Raw genomic sequence first — 21,819 nt, 5'->3', positions numbered from 1 at the left:
TAGTCTCATTTTAATTAGAAAAATCTCCCTCACGTGATAGTAAAATATGTATTAAAAAGAAGTAAAAAATAAAAAACTTTCTTCTTGTACAGTAGTGTGGTCACACCGACAGGGGCATTTAAACAAAGATGACGAAGAAAGAAAGACGCTACGTCTCCGGTTGCAACTTCGCCTCACTGGTTCAAGGGGGATCCCCCTAGTGGTGGGGATAAAAATGAATCATTTACGGAACAGCTCTTGAGGACATTTATCGAGTTTTCACTGTCAATTCGCTTTCGCCTAGAAACGTTTTACGTTTTACCTTTATTTTTATCACCGATCGAACATTCGGAACCGTGTCAAGGTGACGATATTCTCCAACGGCGCGTATTTTAATTAATTAACCCTCGTGAGTGGCTCTCCCCGAGACTACGCCACTTTTACTCGAACTTAAATTACCTTGCTCGTTAATTTCGTTAATTTTACAATCTCCCCCCCCGTCAAATTACTTGCCAGAAGAATTTTATGACCCTGAACAAACAATTTGAACGGGTTTGAAAATATAATATATTGGAAATTGAAATTTTTAGTGTTGAGAGTTTCAAATTGAACGAGGTATTAATTGTCTTTTAATAGAAACGAGCATCCTTAATGGATCATTTAATATTTCAATGCATCCAGACTTTGCTATTTGCATAGTTCTAAAGGTATTTGGCAGCTTGTTGCATATCTAAGAATACCGTCTCTTGTTGAAGTTCTATCTAGGTCAATGCAACTATTCGTTTCCAAAGAACCGGTTGCTTATTGTCGAGCAGGAGAAATACGATTTTTCAATTTTATTACAACGAAAAATTCTTTAATATTTCAACTGGAAATTCTTGCTCGAAGCATTCCGTGTCGCTGTTTTCCTTTACTAATAAGTTTCCGTCGGATCAACATGGTAAATAGATGCAATCAAAGTAGAATGAGGGGAATGGACCAGAAAATCAGGCTTAATGAATATTAATGACTTCATGGCGTTCGCTAATTTAGCTACCGTCGAAGAAGCCTTCGGACTTTCAGCCGCTCGAGACTCGATATCTCCGCGCAAAAACGTACTTGTTTCTTTTCTAATCTGTTGACAAATAAGAATCGTCTAAAATATTATTAATTTTCTGTATTAATACTCTCTGTATTGTTATAGGGATTATTCTGGAAAAATTTACTAAGAAAAAAATTCGAATATCATTTGTTCAATTTACGTTAAATAAATTTTATCTCACTCTGGAGTTTATTTAACACTAGATTTACGTATATTTATTGATACCTTTCATGTTGACGATAACCTTAAAATACGATTTTTCTTTTAATTAGAATATGTATTCGTGTCAGTGCATCGATCAAATTCAATATAAATTGTTAAAAAATAATATTACGCGTTTTGCAATTTTAAATATGGAACCTGACATCTGTCAAATTGACGGCTTCCGTGAATCTAGTGTTAACGAATCGCTACTGTGTGGCGTCGCCTCCCATGCTCGCCGCCAGAGGGGTCGCGCTCTCACAAGCGCTCGAGCGCTCCCTCGGTTGTATATACGCTCTTCGAACGACTTCCCAATATCCCTGTCGTCTAAGGCAGAGCCTTAGCGTTCGTATAGGAAGTGGATGCTACCCGGATACCGAATAAATAAATAAAATAGTGTGAATTTAGATCTGTGTTCGTGGTTGACAATCTCATTCTCGTGAAAGATTCAATCTCGTGTCAGGCGGTGCTCCTCACACTTCCACTCGACGAATCTATTCAGTCATCGGCGATGCATCTCTCCAGCGCGTACCTTTTGCATTTACGGGGCCACCCATCGGCCCGCGGGGTTGGCCAGGGCATTCCAGAGGCTGCATTTACGCCTCATTTCATTATTTTCAGCCGCGAAGTCGTGTTCTAGCTTTCTCTCTTTATCGCGGCTGAAAAACGAGGTTATCTAGGCCCCGTGGTGCGTGTTGGCGTAGGTCGCGCGCACCGTTGAGGCCGTGATTACGAACGCGTGGGCGTTTCGTACTGTCGCGCGATAAGATCGATGAAATGGGTCGATAAGATCGATAGAAGATCCACTCCTTTAATAGCGGGAACGGCGAGGGGCGCGCATAATTTAATAATATCGCGTCCGTCGTTGATTTACGATCGCTCGACGACGCGTAGAATTATCGTTGCTCGATTTTTTATTTTTTATTTTTTTCGTTTCTTTTCGCGCCGCGTTTCGTAACCCCGTCGTTCCGTTTTATTGCCCCGCGATGCGTGCGCGAGAACAATCGTTACGATCGCGTTATCGGAGAGTCGTGTTCGGTTTGTGCAATCCGACGCTACGCGAGAAATGGACCGCCTCTTAACGGCCCCTCGACGATACGGAGAAACGAACGAAATAGTTAGTTTCCAACGTGGGTGAAGATTATTTAAGTCGAATTTAAAGTTTGTTACTTTTAGTTTATTACTTTACAAGCTATAAATAATTGTACGCGACGAATTGAAGGTGACTGCAGCGACCTCTTGAGTTTTAACACTGGAACTACCAAACCAGTCAAATTGACACATTCGTAGTTTCTAATAAAACTTGTAAAAAATTTACTGAACTACGACTGAATTCTTGAAAATGTATCGTAATTTTCTGTAAGAGAATATATAAACCCTTATTTCCATTGCATTATATATTTCTTCGCGCGTAGTTTTAGTGTTAAGGAGGCTGTGAAAGTAAGCTCTGTGACAAATAGAGGGTATGCAAGTATCTTGACTGGTTAGGTTAGGTCTCGGTTTTCGTAGACGCGTCAGAGATGGCGTTCGAGGACCCGAAAGTGACAGTGGAGGTTACAATCGGAAAAAATCGTTGAAGATTGTTGGAAATTGTATCCCTCTAATAGAATGGAATATTTTCCAGGGATATACCGAGGTTTGAGCGTTACCAGAATTTTGTTAATTGTTCGAACGGACGGATAGCGTGGACGTTAACGTCGGGAACGATACGTCGAACCCAACGGGGAACGGGAGGGAATTTATCAGTCGCCTCGCGAGCAGTCGCTATGCGTTATGGTAGGGGTTAGGTTCCGTGGAGTTACCTACCAGCTCGACCAGTCGGAATTTACCATGCGCCGTTTATTAATAACTAGCTAAAATACCTATACATCGTATGTGCTTACAATTTGTAACCAGTTGCAGAAGACTTTTGCCGTGGAGAAACTGCTCTCGCCGAAAGAAACTCGCGATCGGGATCGTAAAACTGCAATTAGCCGCACAATGCCGTTTTGCCTTGCCTCGTCTACGGTCTGCTATGTGTTCATGATCGTGTATTTTGTTTTGCTACCGTGGATAAAGTCGTCGTGTAAGAATAAATCGAGTGCAAACGTTGGCGCAATTGTTGCAAGTTACTGGAAAATTTATTGCACTTTGGTAAGAAATATTGTGTATATATGTATATAAATCGCATGTAGAAACTGTATAAAGTTACTTCCTTTAAATTAAATTTGGTCAATATTTTGGACAAAATTTCGAATCGTTACGAATAGATAAATTTGATTATTGGTATGTGTTTTCTATCTCACGATATCTCTATCCTGTGCAACGGGAAAGTAAGCTCGTGCTGATCGTCGGGACGATCTGTTAAACCCCACGGTTATGGCACGGGTCAATCAGTGCAAATTTACCATGTTCATTAATAACGATCATTAATAACTGGCCGAGATTAAGACTGGCAAAGTTATAATTTGTAATCGACCGTACAGGAACATTCATAAACCGAAACTGTTCTTGTAGAACAGTAGTGGGGGTTGTAAATCAGGAATTAATGATCTTTTTATTCTGCTTTCACTTTAATATTGTTACGTCGGTGCTCAGAAAAAAAATTAAAATTGCAATGAAATAAAAATCGATTAAATTCGTATTGTACGATCGCACGAGCACCATTCGCAATTTTAATAATAGAAATTTCATTGTATTTTGAGTTTGGGACCCATAAATCGCAAATTCAAAATATATTTGGTATTCAGAATAAATTTAAAATTGCAATAAAGTAAAAATCGAATACATTCGTATTGTACGAGCATCATTCGCAATGTTAATAATAAAAATTTGATTTTAGTTTGAGTTTGGGACCCATAAATCGCAAATTCAAAGTATATTTGGTCCTCAGAATAAATTTAAAATTGCAATAAAATAAGAATCGTTTTGTACGATCGCACGAGCACCACTTGCAATTTTGATAATAGAAATTTGATTGTATTTTGCGTTTGGGACCCATAAATCGCAAATTCAAACTATATTTGGTGCTCAGAAAAAATTTAAAATTGCAATAAAATAAACATCGTATTGTACGATTACACGAGCACCATTCGCAATTTTAATAATAAAAATTTGATTTTAGTTTGAGTTTGGGACCCATAAATCGCAAATTCAAAGTATATTTGGTACTTAGAAAAAATTTAAAATTGCAATAAAATAAAAATCGTATTGTACGATCACACGAACACCATTTGCAATTTTAATAACACAAAATTGATTTTAGTTTGAGTTTGGGACCCAAATCGTAAATTCGAAATATACTCGGTGCTCAGAAATCTTTAAAATTACAATATAATAAAAATCGAATAATTTCGCATTGTACGATCACAAGAGCACCATTTGCAATTTTGATAACAGAAATTTGATTGTATTTTGAGTTCAGGACCCATAAATCGTAAATTCAAAATATATTTGTTACTCAGAAAAATTTTAAAATTGCAATAAAATAAAAATCGGATAACTTCGTATTGTACGATCACATGAGCACCGTTTGCAATTTGAATAATACAAATTTGATTTTATTTCGAGTTTGGGGCCCATAAATCGTAAATTCAAAATATACTTGGTACTCACAAAAATTTAAAAATTGCAATAAAATAAAAATCGTATTGTACGATCACACGAGCACCATTTGCAATTTTAATAACGCAAATTCTATTTTATTTCGCGTTTGGGGCCCACAAATCGTAAATTTGAAACGTACACAGTGCCCAGAAAAAAAAGGATAAAATCGAATAAATTCGTATCGATTACGCAAGCACCCCTCGCAATATTAATAATAAGACATAGCAACGGGTGTGATAGGATTGTATTTGATTTTATTTGAAGCTTGTAACGACTCGTAACACATAAATCATAGATTCCACAGCGTTTTCTATCCACGGATAGTGCGTGTCCATCGCAAAAGCAAGCGTGTCCATCGGCGGTCCTCCGGTTCGGGCGGTCGATCACGGCGATCGTCAGGACGATCTGTCGAACGCAACAGAATGCAAGAACTTATCAGTCGTCTTGCGAGCAGTTGCTATGCGTTATGGAAGGGGTCCCCGGGAGTCACCTACTAGCTCGACCAGTCAGAAGTCAGTGTGTGGTAAGCCGGCCGGTCGCGCCGGCTCCTTTTCTGTCTTTGCTCCGTTGCACCTTCGTGTTCCCGAAAAATTGTCCCCGTCCGTCGCGTTCGTCGAGGATCTCGAGGGTGTCCAAGTCTCGATGCTCGATTAATCGTTATAAAAAATTTATTTAAAAAAAAAAAAATCACGTCGCGTCAACGGAATCTCGTCCTCGTCCCAAAGTTTCGATTCCCCCCCACCCCTCGAGCGGCCACAGTTCGACAACTCGAGTATACCGTATTATTGTTATTTTCTTTTTTTCGTTCCGTCGTGAAACGGACAACGGGTCGCGCGAAAATTAATCGACGCGAGAGACACTCGACGTTGGGACGCCTGCGACGTCGTACCAGGCATCATCGATCCGCGTGGAACGTCGTCGTTTCGCGAGACAGAAGCCAACGTTTCCACGAAACGCAACGAACCTCGCGGAACGTTTCCGTCTCCGCTCGTAATCGGAGACGTCTGGAAATTTCGAGGCGGCTGGGCGAAGAATATTGGGAGTCAGTTTGTGTTTTGTTTTGTGCGCGTGTGGGATCGTATTACTCCGGCCAGAAGAGACGCACACGAGGATTATTTTCGCAGGTTCCGTCGTAACGATAAACGAGAAAGTAATCGGTGCGACGCGAGCAAAACGAAGAAATGAGTTCTGACGACGATATAAGAGTGATATTGTTCGCCGCGGACCGAGTGTGACTCTTCGTTCGTCCGTCGAACGTTGGAAATCGATCTGTCCGCCGGTCGAAGGGAAAGAAACGGAATCGTCGGGTGAATTTTCCTGCATTTCGAAAATGTGAGAACGAAGATGCGCGACGTTCGTTGGACGGTGCACGGTTTATTCTCAATCGTAATCGGTAACTTCGTTCTGATCGCGTTCGCGTTTTGAAAGGGAACCACACGATCATGACGCACGCGGAAGAAGCCACGACGACTTACGAGTCGAAAACACCGACGGAGCAAATGAATGGACACTCAATGGTGAATAAACAACGATCGTTATTTTTATTCGATAACGAATACGTGCATGTTTAAAAATAAATATATCGCCCCCTTTCATCGAGGGGGACGATTCTCTCGACGGAGAAAACGCGATATCAAATAAAATTATTATTCACGACGAATCTGAAATTTCGCAGGGCGGGAATATTCAAATTCTTGAAATGTTTCTCGAAATACATTTGCCCCGCGAAATTCGTGTACTTCTCGGAGACGAGTTTTTTTGTTATTCGATAAATCGAACTAATATCGAAAATTCGGTTTCCACGAGTTATCGTTCACCGGCCATGTTTCGAGGCTGATTTACATTTGCAGTCGTCGACATATCGCGTTGTATCGAAAAAAAAAAAAAAAACGCGGCAGATAAGCGGTTATTTGTTCTGAAATTAAAACACGTATCTAATAACGCATTTATATTTAGTTCGCCCCGCGTATCGTATCGCGCACGACATTCAACGTTTCTCTCTCCGCGTCGCGACGCATCGATGCGCCACGACGTCTCATCCATACTCTAATTATTGCCGACAGAAAAAATTCGCAGCCTTGCCGAGCGAAAACGAATATTATTTGTCTGGCAACAATTGCGAATACGCGGACTCAGCGCGAGATTAGAGGATTTTTTCCGTCGCCGATCGAGCATTTTAATTAATCCAGCTAACTTTCCTCCCGATCGAATAACAGACAAATATTTTCGATCGAATTAAATATACTCGCCTCGCGATAAACACGAATTTATCTGTGCGTTTTCCTGCCTCTCGTCGTCCATTATTCCGCGATCGTAGCGGAACGCAGCCTGACAATTTCTCGCGATCCAGGAACGCCTCGCGAATATTCATTCTAACCGTATTCCGCCGCGAATATAAATTATCTCTCGTTAATTTCGTTGCTCGAAAGCGAGGAGAGTCGATTAAAATTTCACGTCGCTTTCGATGCACGCAGAAAAGGTTCGACTCGTCTTCGAAGAGTTTCGTTTCGTTTTGCTATCATCGACAATTATCTCGATTTTTTTTCTTCGCCATTGATTCGTGACGGGACCGAGGGTCGAAGATTATTGTTTTTTTCGGTGCAATTCGGGTTAATATTTTCACCGGTATCTTCTCAGAATTTTTAACAGACTCGATACGATTTAATTAATTAATAATATACAAATGTTTCGAAGCGTTTAATTTCCTCAAAGAAATCTGATCTGAAAATAGAATTTTGGCAAAGAAATTATTTTCATTTTCCTCGTACGAATTCGATGGAAATCGATACAGAAACAGGAAAGATATACTGTTTCCATATAAATAGATGGCGCTTTCTATGGAATGAATGGAACAACAAGCTTACGATTTATTAATTATTATTGTTTAATTAATATACAAATGTCTCGAAGTGTTTAATTTTCTCGAAGAAATCTGATCTGAAAATACAGTTTTGGCAAAGAAATTATTTTCATTTTCCTCGTACGAATTCGATCGAAATCAATATAGAAACAGGAAAGATATACTGTTTCCATAAAGATAGATGTCGCTTTCTATGGAAAGAATGGAACAAGGTTATGATTTAATTAATATATAAGTGTCTCGAAGCGTTTAATTTCCTCAAAGAAATCTGATCTGAAAATACAGTTTTGGCAAAGAAATTATTTTCATTTTCCTCGTACGAATTCGATCGAAATCAATATAGAAACAGGAAAGATATACTGTTTCCATATAAATAGATGGCGCTTTCTATGGAATGAATGGAACAACAAGCTTACGATTTATTAATTATTATTGTTTAATTAATATACATGTGTCTCGAAACATTTAATTTTCTCGAAGAAATCAGATCTGAAAATAGAGTTTTGGCAAAGAAATTATTTTAATTTTCCACGTACGAATTCGATCGAAATAAATATGGAACCAGGAAAGATATACTGTTTCCATAAAAATAGATGTCGCTTTCTATGGGGGGAGTGGTATTAACTGGGTTAAAAATATGAGGATGAACGTGATCATTGACGTTGTTCGTGCTCTGATTTGATTTCGAATTCCTTTCCCATGTTCCGGCGCGGCGCCAACGCGGTATATTTTGCACGACGATCACGTTCGAGTAATCGATCGACGATGATTTTTCGGTGGTAATTGTGGTTGGTCGGGTTATTAACCTTTGCGGCTCGTGCTATGAATGAATTAACGTTTCACCGCAAAACGAAGGCCGTGACGATAGTGTGCGTCTTCTGGTACACCTTGACACCGAAAAATCGGTTCGTTCGGCGGACTGAGCTCGATCGCCGCTCGCAACCGTATGCACTGAATTGCATCGCGGCGACTGGTGCAACCGGTGCACCTACAAACTTCAATTAGACATCAAACAAAATTTTTATTCGCTAATAAATAGCGTTAGAAATTTTTTAATACGATCTTTTTATTCTTAGAGACTTTTCAAATATGTGTGGAAAATTGCATCACAGAATAAAAGTTGCAACTTGAATTTTCTTTTCAAATTTAATATAATAAAAGATTTAACAACAATAGGAACAACGAATTAAATAATTCAGAATGTTTTTGGTTTATGGGGTACGATATAGGAATTTTCACGAGTATTTTGCAATTGGACATAAAAAAAAATTTGTATCCACTAATAAATACAGTGTTAGAAATTTTTTAATACAATCTATTTATTCTTAGAGACTTTTCATAGAAAAAAAGATGCAACTTGAATTTTCTTTTCAAATTTACGACATAATAAAAGATTTAACAACAATACGAACAACGAATTAAATAATTCAGAATGTTTTTGGTTCATGGGGTACGGTATAGGAATTCTCACGAGTATTTTTATCTTCGACGTGCAGTGGAGCTTGAAATTAGTTTACGAACGCGCTCACCAGGCGGTGTCTCGTTTCTCTTATCGCTGGTCGAAATTTGCACGAGACAAACGAACGAAGAAAGAACTATCCGAAACCGATTAAACCTCGGGCCTCGTTTCGGATGAAATTACGAATTCTTTGCTGCGCCGGTACCGATTACGTATTCATAGAATTTTCCATATGGCAGTTAGTCATCGCGTGGCCGCAACAGCTGACAATGAATGAACGAGTTCTTCGTTGCTTCAAGTGCAGCACTTTGTTAGAGATAGTCCGCAGATTTATTGCCCGGCGGATACAAGAACTGACAATAACTCCGATAATTTCATTTTCTCGGCCCGCGGCGATATTATTAACATCTCGCCGAAGGCGTGTGTGGTCTCCTTGTTAATAATAGTTTCGTCGTTCGTTAACCGTTCTCGCAAAAATATTATTCTCGTTAACTTTTATTGTTGCGGTTCGATTATCCCCATTCCGGTTCAATATTAATATTAACATTGATTCGCGAATTATTTTGCGACGTTGACGATTCTCGATATTATTAATAATTAACTGGTGCGTGGAATTTAATATTGATATCCAAGATCATTTTTAAATGGCGGATGAAAATAAATTGTCCGTGAAATAACGTGCGCCATTGACAAGTCTGCGACTGCGCGTTGCAGTTTGGTAGTCTAAACCCCTTTTCTTCCAGTTCAATATTAATATTAACATTGATTCGCGAATTATTTTGCGACGTTGACGATTCTCGATATTATTAATAATTAACTGGTGCGTGGAATTTAATATTGATATCCAAGATCATTTTTAAATGCTGGATAAAAATAAATTGTTCGTGAAATAACGTGCGCCATTGACAAGTCTGCGACTGCGCGTAGCAGTTTGGTAGTCTAAACCCCTTTCCTTCCAGTTCAATACTAATATTAACATTGATTCGTGAATTATTTTGCGACGTTGACGATTCTCGATATTATTAATAATTAACTGGTGCGTGGAATTTAATATTGATATCCAAGATCATTTTTAAATGGCGGATGAAAATAAATTGTCCGTGAAATAACGTGCGCCATTGACAAGTCTGCGACTGCGCGTTGCAGTTTGGTAGTCTAAACCCCTTTTCTTCCAGTTCAATATTAATATTAACATTGATTCGCGAATTATTTTGCGACGTTGACGATTCTCGATATTATTAATAATTAACTGGTGCGTGGAATTTAATATTGATATCCAAGATCATTTTTAAATGGCGGATGAAAATAAATTGTTCGTGAAATAACTTGCGCCATTGACAAGTCTGCGACTGCGCGTTGCAGTTTGGTAATTTAAACCCCTTTCCTTCCAGTTCAATATTAATATTAACATTGATTCGCGAATTATTTTGCGACGTTGAGGATTCTCGATATTATTAATAATTAACTGGTGCTCAGAATCCTCTATACAAACTTAATATTGATATCCAAGATCATTTTTAAATGGTGGTTGAAAATAAATTGTCCGTGAAATAACGTGCGCCATTGACAAGTCTGCGACTGCGCGTTGCAGTTTGACAGTTTCCAATCGTCGAGCCCCGTGTGTCTTCTGTTGGTAATAGATTCGTCGTTCGTTAACCGTTAAAATATTATTATAAAATAGATCATTTTGTTGCTACAAAGAGAAAATAAACATTGATGTCAGATCGAATGGTAATACCATTGGGTCGTGGATTATTTTTCGATCGACGGAGAGAAAGAAACTTTTCGATTAAAAGCGACGTCGAAAGCATCGAGCAGCAGTTTCCAGCGATAATTGCATCGACCCAGCGAGCCGTTAACTAATCGTGCACTCAACTTTTATACGTTTCAATTAAGAATGGACAGTCGGGGGCGATAAGCTTGTTTATTGTCAGGTCGTTCGATTGGATATTAATAATTCCATGTGATCCGCGCGAAAATAAAGAATCGTCTCGAGAAAATGCTCGCCGTTTCCATCGGGGGTTCCTCTTAAAACCCGACGACTCTCGTTGCTACATCGACGTTGCATTCTTCTGAATACAAATTTCCGGAATAATCGCGTATTACTATGCATCGAGGCGACTCGTTTCTCTTACGCAACCAAATTGACAAAAACCTCTCCTTCTCAGTGGGTCGAGACAACCTCCGCCATATTATTTTCTCGAGCAACAAAACTAGCATAAAATTTCTTCTAAAAATTATGAAAAAAATCATGGCCACTCTCACTCGAAGTTATGCAATTTCCAAATTTTTTCAGAATTTTTGATTCGCAAACCAGAATGATTTTAAACAATTTGAAAAAAATTTAGAAATATCGATTTTACATATCGAAGTTAACCACCGATCGAGTTTATATTTTTACGATTTTTCCATCTCGTCACGGTTGGCAATGAGTAATTTTTTCAGATTTTTCCAAGCGTTGTAACATTGTTAAAAAAATTAAATTCCGTTATCTGGATTATCGTATTAAATATTTTTACAGTTTTGCTTTAAGAAACGATAGAATGCAATCAGATTTCGTTGGATGACTGGCGCTAGACACAGATCGAGGCTTATGAAACTTTGTGGCTTTTATGAATGCGTGGCTGGATTTTATCGCGATTGTGAACAGCATAGTAAACGGTACGGTGCGCGTCTCAGATGTTTCGCGACAAAACACATTAGGATGCGCGTGCTTACGGCAGTCTGCAAATACGAATGCCTTGTCAAAACGTGTTTACACGAATTCGCGGCGAGCTTGACAGCCGACGATGCCGTGGTTCGGTGAAAGCTTCGACGACGAGTATGTTTAATCGTACGCGATAATGTGCGTACGATACCGTATGGAAGGTCAGTCCAGGTACATATGCACAACGATCCTCATACTTATTGCGTCGAAATTTTACTACTCATCCACCAAAAAGATACTTTGCTTTTGGACTATTCCAAACTAGCGTATCGTTTATTTTCTTCGACATCCAATCTTGAGAATTAATTATTTTTCTTCGTACATTTTTATTTACATTTAACATTCATATCAGAAATGAGTAAATTGTTACTGTAATATAATTTTCACTGAAAAATATTTTATAGCAAATTTCTAAAATTGTCCACGAACACTATACATTTGCTTTTCATCAACATCCAAACTTGGAAATTAATTTATTTTTAGTCCCTTCGTATATATTTTTGTTAACTTTTACACAAGAGAAAAGTCGATAAATTGTTACTGTAATATAATTTTCACTGAAAAATATTTATTCCTCCTCGAAAAATATTTTATAGCAAATTTCTAAAATTGTCCACTAACACGATACATTTGCTTTCATCAACATTCAAACTTGAAAGTCAATTTATTTTTAGTCCGTTCGTATATATTTTTGTTCGCGTTTGTGTTAACTTTTACAGCAGAGAAAAGTCGGTAAATTGTTACTGTAACATAATTTTAACCGAAGAGTGTATATATATCTTTTGGTGAAAGAGAAGGGGTCGCGTACGGGGGTCGTGAGAGGACAGGTTTGAAGAATCGCTACAATAGTTTAACGTTTATTAGAAGAGATTCCAGGGTGACTTTCTCACAGTTTCAGTCACAGTCGCGTGAACTTTAACGTCGAGTTCAGGACGCTGTTACAACAAACTTAAAGCTATACGCTTATTACGTGCTCCCGGCGAATGCAAGCCACTAAATTCCTGACTTTACCGGCACCGGTTGCTATTTAAATAGCGCGGGGAACAACGCAAGCACTCTCCTCCGACACACACACACACACACAGGTACACCACTCGTCGATGGAATCACGAGAACGAAACGACGAAACGACGAGACTTCTCGAATCGATCAACGTTATTTTTAACATCGAATATAACAATTTCTAGTTTAGTCAAATTTGAACGACCCAGTTTTCCCGCCTAACCCCTTCGAGCGCAAGGGAGGGAAAAAAATGGCGCTCGCGAGGGGGAGGTAGCGGTAACGGTAACCGGTTCCTTTTTCGAGATTAATGATCGCAATCCTGTCGTTTTATTATCGAAAATCCGGCGGCGTAACATCGAGTCACGGCGGATATGGCGATCTAATCTGCACGAAGACGTATGGCACCCGGATTTCTTCGTGGTTCAGCGATCCTGCAAGAACGTGCACGTTGAGGTCCTTACAGTCCGGGTCGTTGCGCGAAACTCCTTATCGCCGGTCCAGCTACGAAACGGGGAAACAAAACGGCCGTTGCGCCCGGCACTTTGCTGAAGTTACTAACAAGCCTTCCTAGTGTACCCTCCGCCTTCTCCTTTTCCACGTCGAGAGAGGCAGAAAAGAGTACCGACACACCACGAGCGGAGAGAAAGAGATTTATCAGCGAACCACCGCGAGACTAGCAACCCGATAGACGTGCAGATAGGCCGTCGTTTAAATAAATTACCCTCCCGGAGGCTTGGCTGCCCCCTACACGTTCTTCACCTGGCCGCTCCTCAGCCTCGGCTACTCCACTTGGTCCCAGCATACCTGTTGCTTGCTCTAACACCACCCCCTTTCCGTGCTCTATTCTCTTTGATCCACTTTCTACCCTTGCACCCTTCTTTTCTTCCACCTCCATTCCGCCAAACACAACATTCGTACTCGTGCGGGGTGATTTACTTCTATTTACGAAGCAATCCCCCCCTCCACTCGTACTCGAACATTATAATGGTAATTGCACTTATTAACACTTGTGTTTTTCTTACCCACTTATTTTTACCAGATGTTGTTTATTACACTCTGTATCTACTTCTGTTTACGAAGTAGTTTCCTAGCCCCCACTCGTACAGTATAATGGTAATTGCATTTATATAACTCTTCTTCGTTTGTGTTTTTCTTACCCATTTTTATTTTTACCAGATGTTGTTTGTTATTTTAACTTCTATTTACGGTAATACTCAATTACGAAACCGATAAAGAAGTATATGGGAATAATATAATTAAAACCAGAGTATAACGGTTTTTTTCCCGTGAGCGGTCACCCATTCCAAAGTGTAGCGCGCCCAATGCAGCTGCACGTCGGCGATCGGGACTCGACCGGTGTCCTTCGCTACCCTAGCGTGTCAGTTCTATTTACGAAGTAGTTTTTTTCGTTTTGTGTCTTTCTCTAATATTAGCAGGCAAGCAGTGGCCAACCAGAAAACTGATCGGGGAATAAAATAAATAACACAGCTTAACGATAATAAATGTATATATTTAGGTCGGTGTCTAGAGTCAGTCTTGGGGACACGTGTTCCTTATCTCGAGTCCTTTGAAATAAAACACCGTCTCCAAGGTTCGAGACCAGTCCAGTTCAGACCTAATTACAAAGGAGTCTGTTGTTCTAGTCTTTGGCGATGTCACGTCGACAGAATTCGCAGAAAATAAATACAAATCCTTAAATATCTCAACGGTACAAATACCGTAAACGTTTATTCGTTTTCTCGTAAAAAAGGTACAGTTAATTTTCAAAGACCTCTTAGAATTTCTGGTCCATTTTTTAAATCTGATTTAAAATTAGCATAAGACGAGAATTAATTTGAAACTTAATGTTAAGTTGGAACATTTTGTTCGTGATTTTTGTCACGGTTTTTCATTGGAAATTGAACGGAATAACACGCAGTCGGTTGAATAAAATTCGCTAACGTCGCAGAAACGGGGCATTCAAACGTTTCGCGCGAGCGATAAGTTGAAAGTCGATGGGAACGCAATCGAACTCGCCGGAACGGGTCTTCTGCGACTATCTGCTAATTATAACGCTGGCGATACACGAGCGACTTTTGTCTCCTCCCCGCGTTTTCATCCGTCGCGTACACGCCGGCGAAAACGTAGCCGCGGCAGTCATTGTGCCAACGTCGAGAGAGATCCCTTCTGTTTTTTTTTTTTTTTTTTACGCGATCGAGTTTATAAAGCGAAGGCATGCGCGAGGTTATCGTTTAGCGATTCACAATAAGCGTCCTTTTGATTGGTTACGTCGACGATATACGCGATATAACGCTTCGCAATAATTAAAGCGTTAATTGCGATTCTTCGAGAATCGAGAAGGTCGATGTATCGAACGCACGGATAACCGAACGATAAGTTTTCGAGTGGGCGTCGAATATCGAACGTTTCGAGACGATCGCATCGAGGTATCGAGTTTTCGATTTACATATATCGATATAGACGGTGCTTGTAAGAGTTCGTAAGAAACTTTTCGTTTAAAATAATTAGAATAAAATTTTCCAAAGCTGTATTGGACTAGATACGATCCATTTTCTATTATTTCGTAAGGAACTGTGTACGAGTCGAAGTCCCTGAAAATGATTCACGTGGGCAAAACAATCGTGTGGCGTGTAAATAACTATTTTTCAATTGTCTTTATCTATCCACTCGTTGGTCGTTCGGTTCAATGCATGCCAAGGCTGCAAGGACTGATAATAACGTTAACGTGTCGAAACACAGGCGACGATAATCGACCAACTATTTAGTACACAGATAGATGTTTATCCAGTTGAAACATCGGAACGATAGACCTGTATCTCGTTTAAATCTTAATCCTCTCGATAGCCATCGTTGAATCCAGGACGGAACACCCGTTAAATACGTAAGAATTTCAGGACCGTGGAACACACCAACGCCTTGGTAAAAAAAAAAAACTAGTATAGATCGTCAAAGCGGATAAAGCTGAGAGCGTTCCTCAACCCGGCTGATAGGAAACATAGGCACGCGAATAATACGTCAAATAATAAATCGTGCCCGCTTTTTAACCCTTTAAAGGGCTCTTGTAGATCCCAGTTTCTTTTACTTTTTTGGGGAATTTTTTGCAACGATACTATAACACCTTTTGTAACCAAATTTACAAGGTTTATTTATACACGTTTAAATGAGACCCTGAAATTTTTTGGGCCCCAAAAATTATTTTCTTCAACCCTTCAAAAGGTTTTCAAACTTTGTTTACTTTTGGGAATTTTTTGCAACGATACTATAACACCTTTTGTTATCAAATTTTCAAGGATTATTTATACACGTTTAAATGAGATCCTGAAATTTTTTGGGCCCCAAGAAATGCGTTTAACAGTATTCCATCAGATACTTTACAAAGGGACCCCTTTTTCAGGGTACCAAATCAGTCTCAAAGAGTTAGGTCTGGGTTAGCCAATTTAAAAATTCTAAAAAAATCGAATTTCTGTTTTGGACAACAGCAATAAACATATCAATCAAGAATCTCTCCAATTTTTCGATTTTAGACCATCGCCCCAGAAATACGTGATTTTTAAACACACTTCTATTGCTTGCAAGATAACAGCGAAAAACAATTGCTTAGAACCGATTAAAAAATATAATCGTATAACTAAAATATCGTTAAAAACCCTAGAAAAAAGAATCACAACGTTAAGTGAAGCGTTGGCCGTTAAAAAAATTCACGAAGATGGCTAAAATTCGCAATGTTGCATAAAGGAACGACGGAAAGTGGCGGTTTCCGGGGCCTCGGTGTAAAGAGTCGCGCGCACGCGTCAACAGGAAGTCCATCTCGAGCGTGGTTTCACCCGTCAGACGCGAGCCAATTTTTATTCCTAGCTCGAGGTGCGATATCGCGAATGCAAGACTTGTTCGTCTCGGGTCCTTGTGCTATTCTTAATTGAACGAACTGGGTCAAGGTGTATTTACCCGCGCGTACGCGTACCGATACTCGAGGGAAAGAATCGTTTAGAATTTTTGGTCGGTGCGCGTCTCGTTCGTTGAACCGCCGGAACGGAAACTGGAGCTTCTCGCCGCTAGATAGCGTTGCACGCTTTCACGAGCCGCTCGGACCGAGACGAATTCTATTTCAGATTCGCTTAGGCGATCGAATTCCTACGCCACACGATATTTTAATAGTTACGCCGATACGACAGCGCATCGATTATCTAACCTACATCCTTGTAAAAATCGTCTGCGGCTTGGTAAAACGCAACACTATACCGACGATATTAGCCGCGACTATGCGTTATTGCGTGATAACGTCGAGGTGCAAACGCGTGTATTTCACGCCCGAGCGTGTCTCGCGAAATTCTCGACGATAATCTTTCGTTTCGCGGCGTCAAAAAAAAAACAATTCCAAGCACGAGAAAATTGTAATTTTCCCAACATTTTGGACTCGTTTACTGCGAAACCGCGACAGAATATTTTCGACGACGCAGTATCTCGTTTAATTATATTTAAATATCGATGCTTATCGTCGCCTGTAAAAACGACTTGGAGATTTTTTATTTTATTTCATCGTGAAAGTTTACGGTGGCAATAATGTTTATTTAATATTCACGACGGACAGTGGACGGAGAGCAGTGATGTAATCTCGATCGTAAAAATCGATACGAAAAGTTTTGTGGGGTTATTTTGCATTTATTAAAAAGCAAAAAATACTGTTTTTCAATTTTCTGGTTAACTAATGATCGTCCACGCTGATACATTTTTCAGGGCATCGGTTATGTTTCGTAACAGAAGAAGCAGCACCAAAGCTGTAATTAACATTTAAACGCACACACCCACAACTAATTACCATATATCTGTGCATAAAAATAAAATGGTAATTAACATTTTACGACACCATTAGCTTCCCCCGGGGGAGCAAAGAACGAAATAGACAAACAGAAGCAAGTCGTAAAATCTCGTGTACCCTACGAGGACGGACTATCGATCGATGAACATTGCTCCACTATTAATATTTTTTAAAACGTAACAATTTCATAGAAGCAGCGATATTATTATGGAATTTAAATAAATATTTTTCTAAACGTCACCGGTGAATTCTAGACCTCAACAAGGTCTTTTAAATCGTACTTGAATTATGGACTCCCGTTTAACATGTAAATGAAGAGGACTGGTTTTGCTTCCTCCGCGACGAAACGCGTCTAGAAAACACGATCTAGTGCATAAAATATGCATTATGGCATCGTGGAAATCGACAAGAACTAGGAAAGAAGAAAGAAAACATAAATGTAATTTACTACTGTCTTAATTGTGACTTATAAAACGAGCGTAAATCTGTAGTTGAATAATAATTATTTAATATTAATTATAAAAGTATTCTCGCGTGGGTTCGAGAGAACGACGAAGTTCGAGAGGCTTCTACCAAGGCATTTTGTCCGTACACATTGTTAAGATTCCGTTGTGCGAGTCTAAATTTAGACAAACTGAAAGTTGCAAGTTGTATTCGCAGATTGTACCCGGCGACTTTTCTTTCCACGGTGAATTGTTCGAGCGTCGTTGCAGCACGGTTCGTTGCCAGCCAATGGGCTTTGGACGTAATAAATTACGCGTAAGTAATTACGGGTTGCAACGATGTTTTGTCGGAAAGCATTAATGACTCGTCGCAACCCCGAACGGAACTATACGTCGCGTACCGCTTCGTCTAATCTTCCTCGGTCGGTAATAGGACGCTGATACCGGTTGACTCTTATTATTAACCCCTTCCGCGATTCACCTTCCACTACGTTTCACCTCCGTCAACCCGACAATTACCCCGTCTGTGAATCATTCCCCAACGATCGCGGATAAACAATCGACAAAATTACAAAGTTTACACATTCTATAAACAAAGTTGATTATTTAATCCTTTTAATCATCATCTATAATAGTTTTGGGGGTTCTCCATCTTGGATGACTCGAAATTGAGACTCCATCACTGGATTTTAAGGTTAACCCTTCACCTCATTGTTTTGTGTAATTTTGATTATTTTAATCACTCGTGTCGATTTTTCCACCCCTCTCAATCATTATTTATAATAGTTTTGGGGGTTCTCCATCTTGGATGGACTCGAAATTAATTTTAAGGCTCCCAAATACTGATTTTGAGGTTAGCCTTCAACCTCATCGTTTTGTGTAATTTTGATTATTTTAATCACTCGTGTCGATTTTTCCACCCCTCTCAATCATCATTTATAATAGTTTTGGGAGTTCTCCATCTTGGATGACATCGAAATTAATTTTAAGGCTCCCAATTACTGATTTTGAGGTTAACCCTTCAAAACTCATCGTTTCGTGTAATTTTGATTATTTTTAATCACTCGTGCCGATTTTTCCACCCCTCTCAATCATCATTTATAATAATTTTGGGGGTGCTCCATCTCGGATGGACTCAAAATTAATTTTAAGGCTCCATATCACTGATTTTGAGGTTACCCTTCAACCTCATTGTTTTGTGCAATTTTGATTATTTTAAATCGCTCGTGCCGATTTTTCCACCCTTTTCAATCATCATCTATAATAGTTTTTGGGGTTCTCCCATCTTGTTTGACTCGAAATTAATTTTAAGGCTCCCATCACTGGATTTTAAGGTTAACCCTTCACTTCATCGTTCTGTGTAAAGAGTAACTCGATCTCATTCTCTGTCTCGAGCGCTGAGATATTCAATGGCCGGTCGAGGACCGTATATATACTACCAGGTGGTCCATCGAGCACTTACGAGAGAGCGTAGCCCCCTGGTGGCGAGTGTCCAGAAGTGTCGTCTAATTTCATTTAGAAATTTTCACTTCCACTCGCGTGTACGGATATTTTTGAGAAAAGACAAAAAATTGTCAACCTTCGAATCTAATTTGGTGGAAAAAAAAATTATAATTTAGTCTCCCGTAAGTGCGAATACATTTTCACGACTTGGAAAATCCGATTCGAACTAAATATAATGTACGATGAATACATGGTTCCGATACACGTTGAACTGGTTTCGATAATAAATTTTTGATTGCGCGTAAATTATGTACGATGGCCGTGGCTTGTAGTAACACGCTCGCATTGATCGTTTCGAAGAGATAGTACGCATTACCCGGCAGCTTATTCTCGTTTCGAATAGCACCGGACTACATCCCTCCATGTTACGTAGACATAATTGTTTGTTATTCGCTGTAGAATGTGTCGACACGGTTGACACGTAATCTGAAATTTCATATCTGAACGCGTACGTATCGTAAAAAGGCTGGTAAATGTCGTTGCGAAACATTCCTGTTGTTACTTTGAAACGTGCAAATTGTTTAGAACAATTGGATGGAATTCCATCGAGAAAGATACAATTAAAAAATCGTGTTTATTAAAATTCACCGTTCGATCGAGCTTATAAATTTTTACAAGTTAAATACAATAGTTAAAATATCAAAAAATTCATTGTTACTAATTCGATTTTTCTTTTTTGTTTCAGGTAAGCACCGGAAGTTTAACGTAGTCAAATTACTACAGCTAGTTGCCAAACAAATTTCTCGTCAAAGGTATTTGTTACAACTACTCGTCGTTAACAAAGAAGAATTAGGTTATAAGTAGCATTTACTGCGCGTCCCCTTTATGACAGAACCACGAGTAGGGGAACAGAGAAGTTTGAACCGTCGAGTGTATTTTTGCGCTCCTAAATTCATGTCAAAACCATAAACGTGCACGGTTAGGTAACGATGGTGATTATATTCTAAGCTCGATTCATGAATATGTATCGTTTTAGCAACGTTGAAGCTTGAAATTGTACATTCATGGTTTTGACATAAATCGGGACGACACATAACCTCTTTTTAGTTCTCTTCTGTTTCTGGTAGTCTTTCACTAACCTACTTGGCATTATAGTTATGCATAGTCTCGAACCGGTATGAATCTAATTAATTAAAACTGTGAGACCGTTATTTTCTAGCAGGTGTTTCGTCCTATTTTTGCTTCAGAAAAATACAAGCAATGGTTCGTAAATTCTTAATGCAACATCCATTTATATTCACAGTTACTTGTGTTCGTGTACACTGTAATATAGATATAAATGAAACAAATTTGTTTCTTAGCAATTATTATTTTTGAAACTCTAGAGTCCATTTATACGTCGAGATATTTAAGGGTTTAAATTAGAAATAAAACTTGTCAGCGGTCGTGCGTCGTTGGAGTCGCCGCTTCTCGTCCGGTCAGCGAAGTAAAGCTGCATCAGGCGACGACGGGATGGGTGACCGCTCGGGGAAAAAAAGTCCGTCTCGCGTATCGTTTTCTATCGACTTCTATAACCAAACAATTACTTTTCCCGTTAATATTAAATAGAAAACAGTTGTAATAATAAATAAATGATGATTACAGTGTACGGAATACTGGGTAAGAGTTAAAAAATAATTGATTACACACGAAGAAAATTGGTCGTCTCGATTTTAACTCCTGATTGATATCGAATGTCTAATGGGGATAATAAAAGAATGTGTGAAGAATATGTGTTTATATAAACGATAGATTAAGAAAAGCAGCTTTAAAAAGAGGTTTATAACAAAACTTCTCATCGAACGATGGGAACAGGTGTTGTGATGAATATCGATCTAATCTTTTCACTGTTTAAAACGTTTAAAGAAGATCAATGTAAAGTGCGCTAATAAGGTACGATTCCGTAGAACGTTGTAAACTCTGAAATTAAATTGCAGCAACACTCGCCGAGCGATGAAGAGTACGGGCTGTGGGGGAATATGTATTTCATTTATGGTTTCTGTAATGGGAATGCTCGAGCTATAAAAGCCCATAATCGTGGGATGCTCTAATAGAATCGTGTCATATTATTCTTCGTTTATTAAACTCCTATTCTCAATTACGTTTATTGCGAAAGGTGTCGAACCGGCGGTATCGCCCAGTAATCTCGCCACGAAAGAAATCCCTTTGTTTTACGATGTTCATATAGAAAACCAATTACGTGC

At 39.1% G+C, this 21,819-nt stretch overlaps 1 protein-coding gene across 4 annotated transcripts in view; it reads left to right on the top strand.

Moving 5' to 3' along the window:
• Positions 1 to 21,819, top strand: part of LOC122395255 (glycogen-binding subunit 76A) — a 72,858-nt gene that overhangs the window by 20,355 nt on the left and 30,684 nt on the right. The window contains exons 1-2 of one of the 4 annotated variants that reach the window (XM_043392693.1): positions 2,355 to 2,378; positions 5,971 to 6,363. The exons of 2 other annotated variants lie outside the window; for them this stretch is intronic. In XM_043392693.1, coding sequence (XP_043248628.1) covers positions 6,289 to 6,363 — 75 coding nt within the window. In that variant the 5' untranslated portion in view covers positions 2,355 to 2,378; positions 5,971 to 6,288. Of the gene's footprint in view, positions 1 to 2,354; positions 2,379 to 5,124; positions 6,364 to 21,819 lie in introns of those variants that run through there. One more of the 4 variants, XR_006258965.1, reaches the window with a different exon arrangement.

This window comes from Colletes gigas, unplaced genomic scaffold (genome assembly GCF_013123115.1).
Source record: "Colletes gigas isolate AHSC1104 unplaced genomic scaffold, ASM1312311v1 Colletes_gigas_Sc00005, whole genome shotgun sequence".
Classification (NCBI taxonomy): Eukaryota; Metazoa; Arthropoda; class Insecta; order Hymenoptera; family Colletidae; genus Colletes; species Colletes gigas.
Note: the sequence above shows the minus strand (reverse complement) of the source record. Positions and strands in the feature narration are given on the sequence as shown.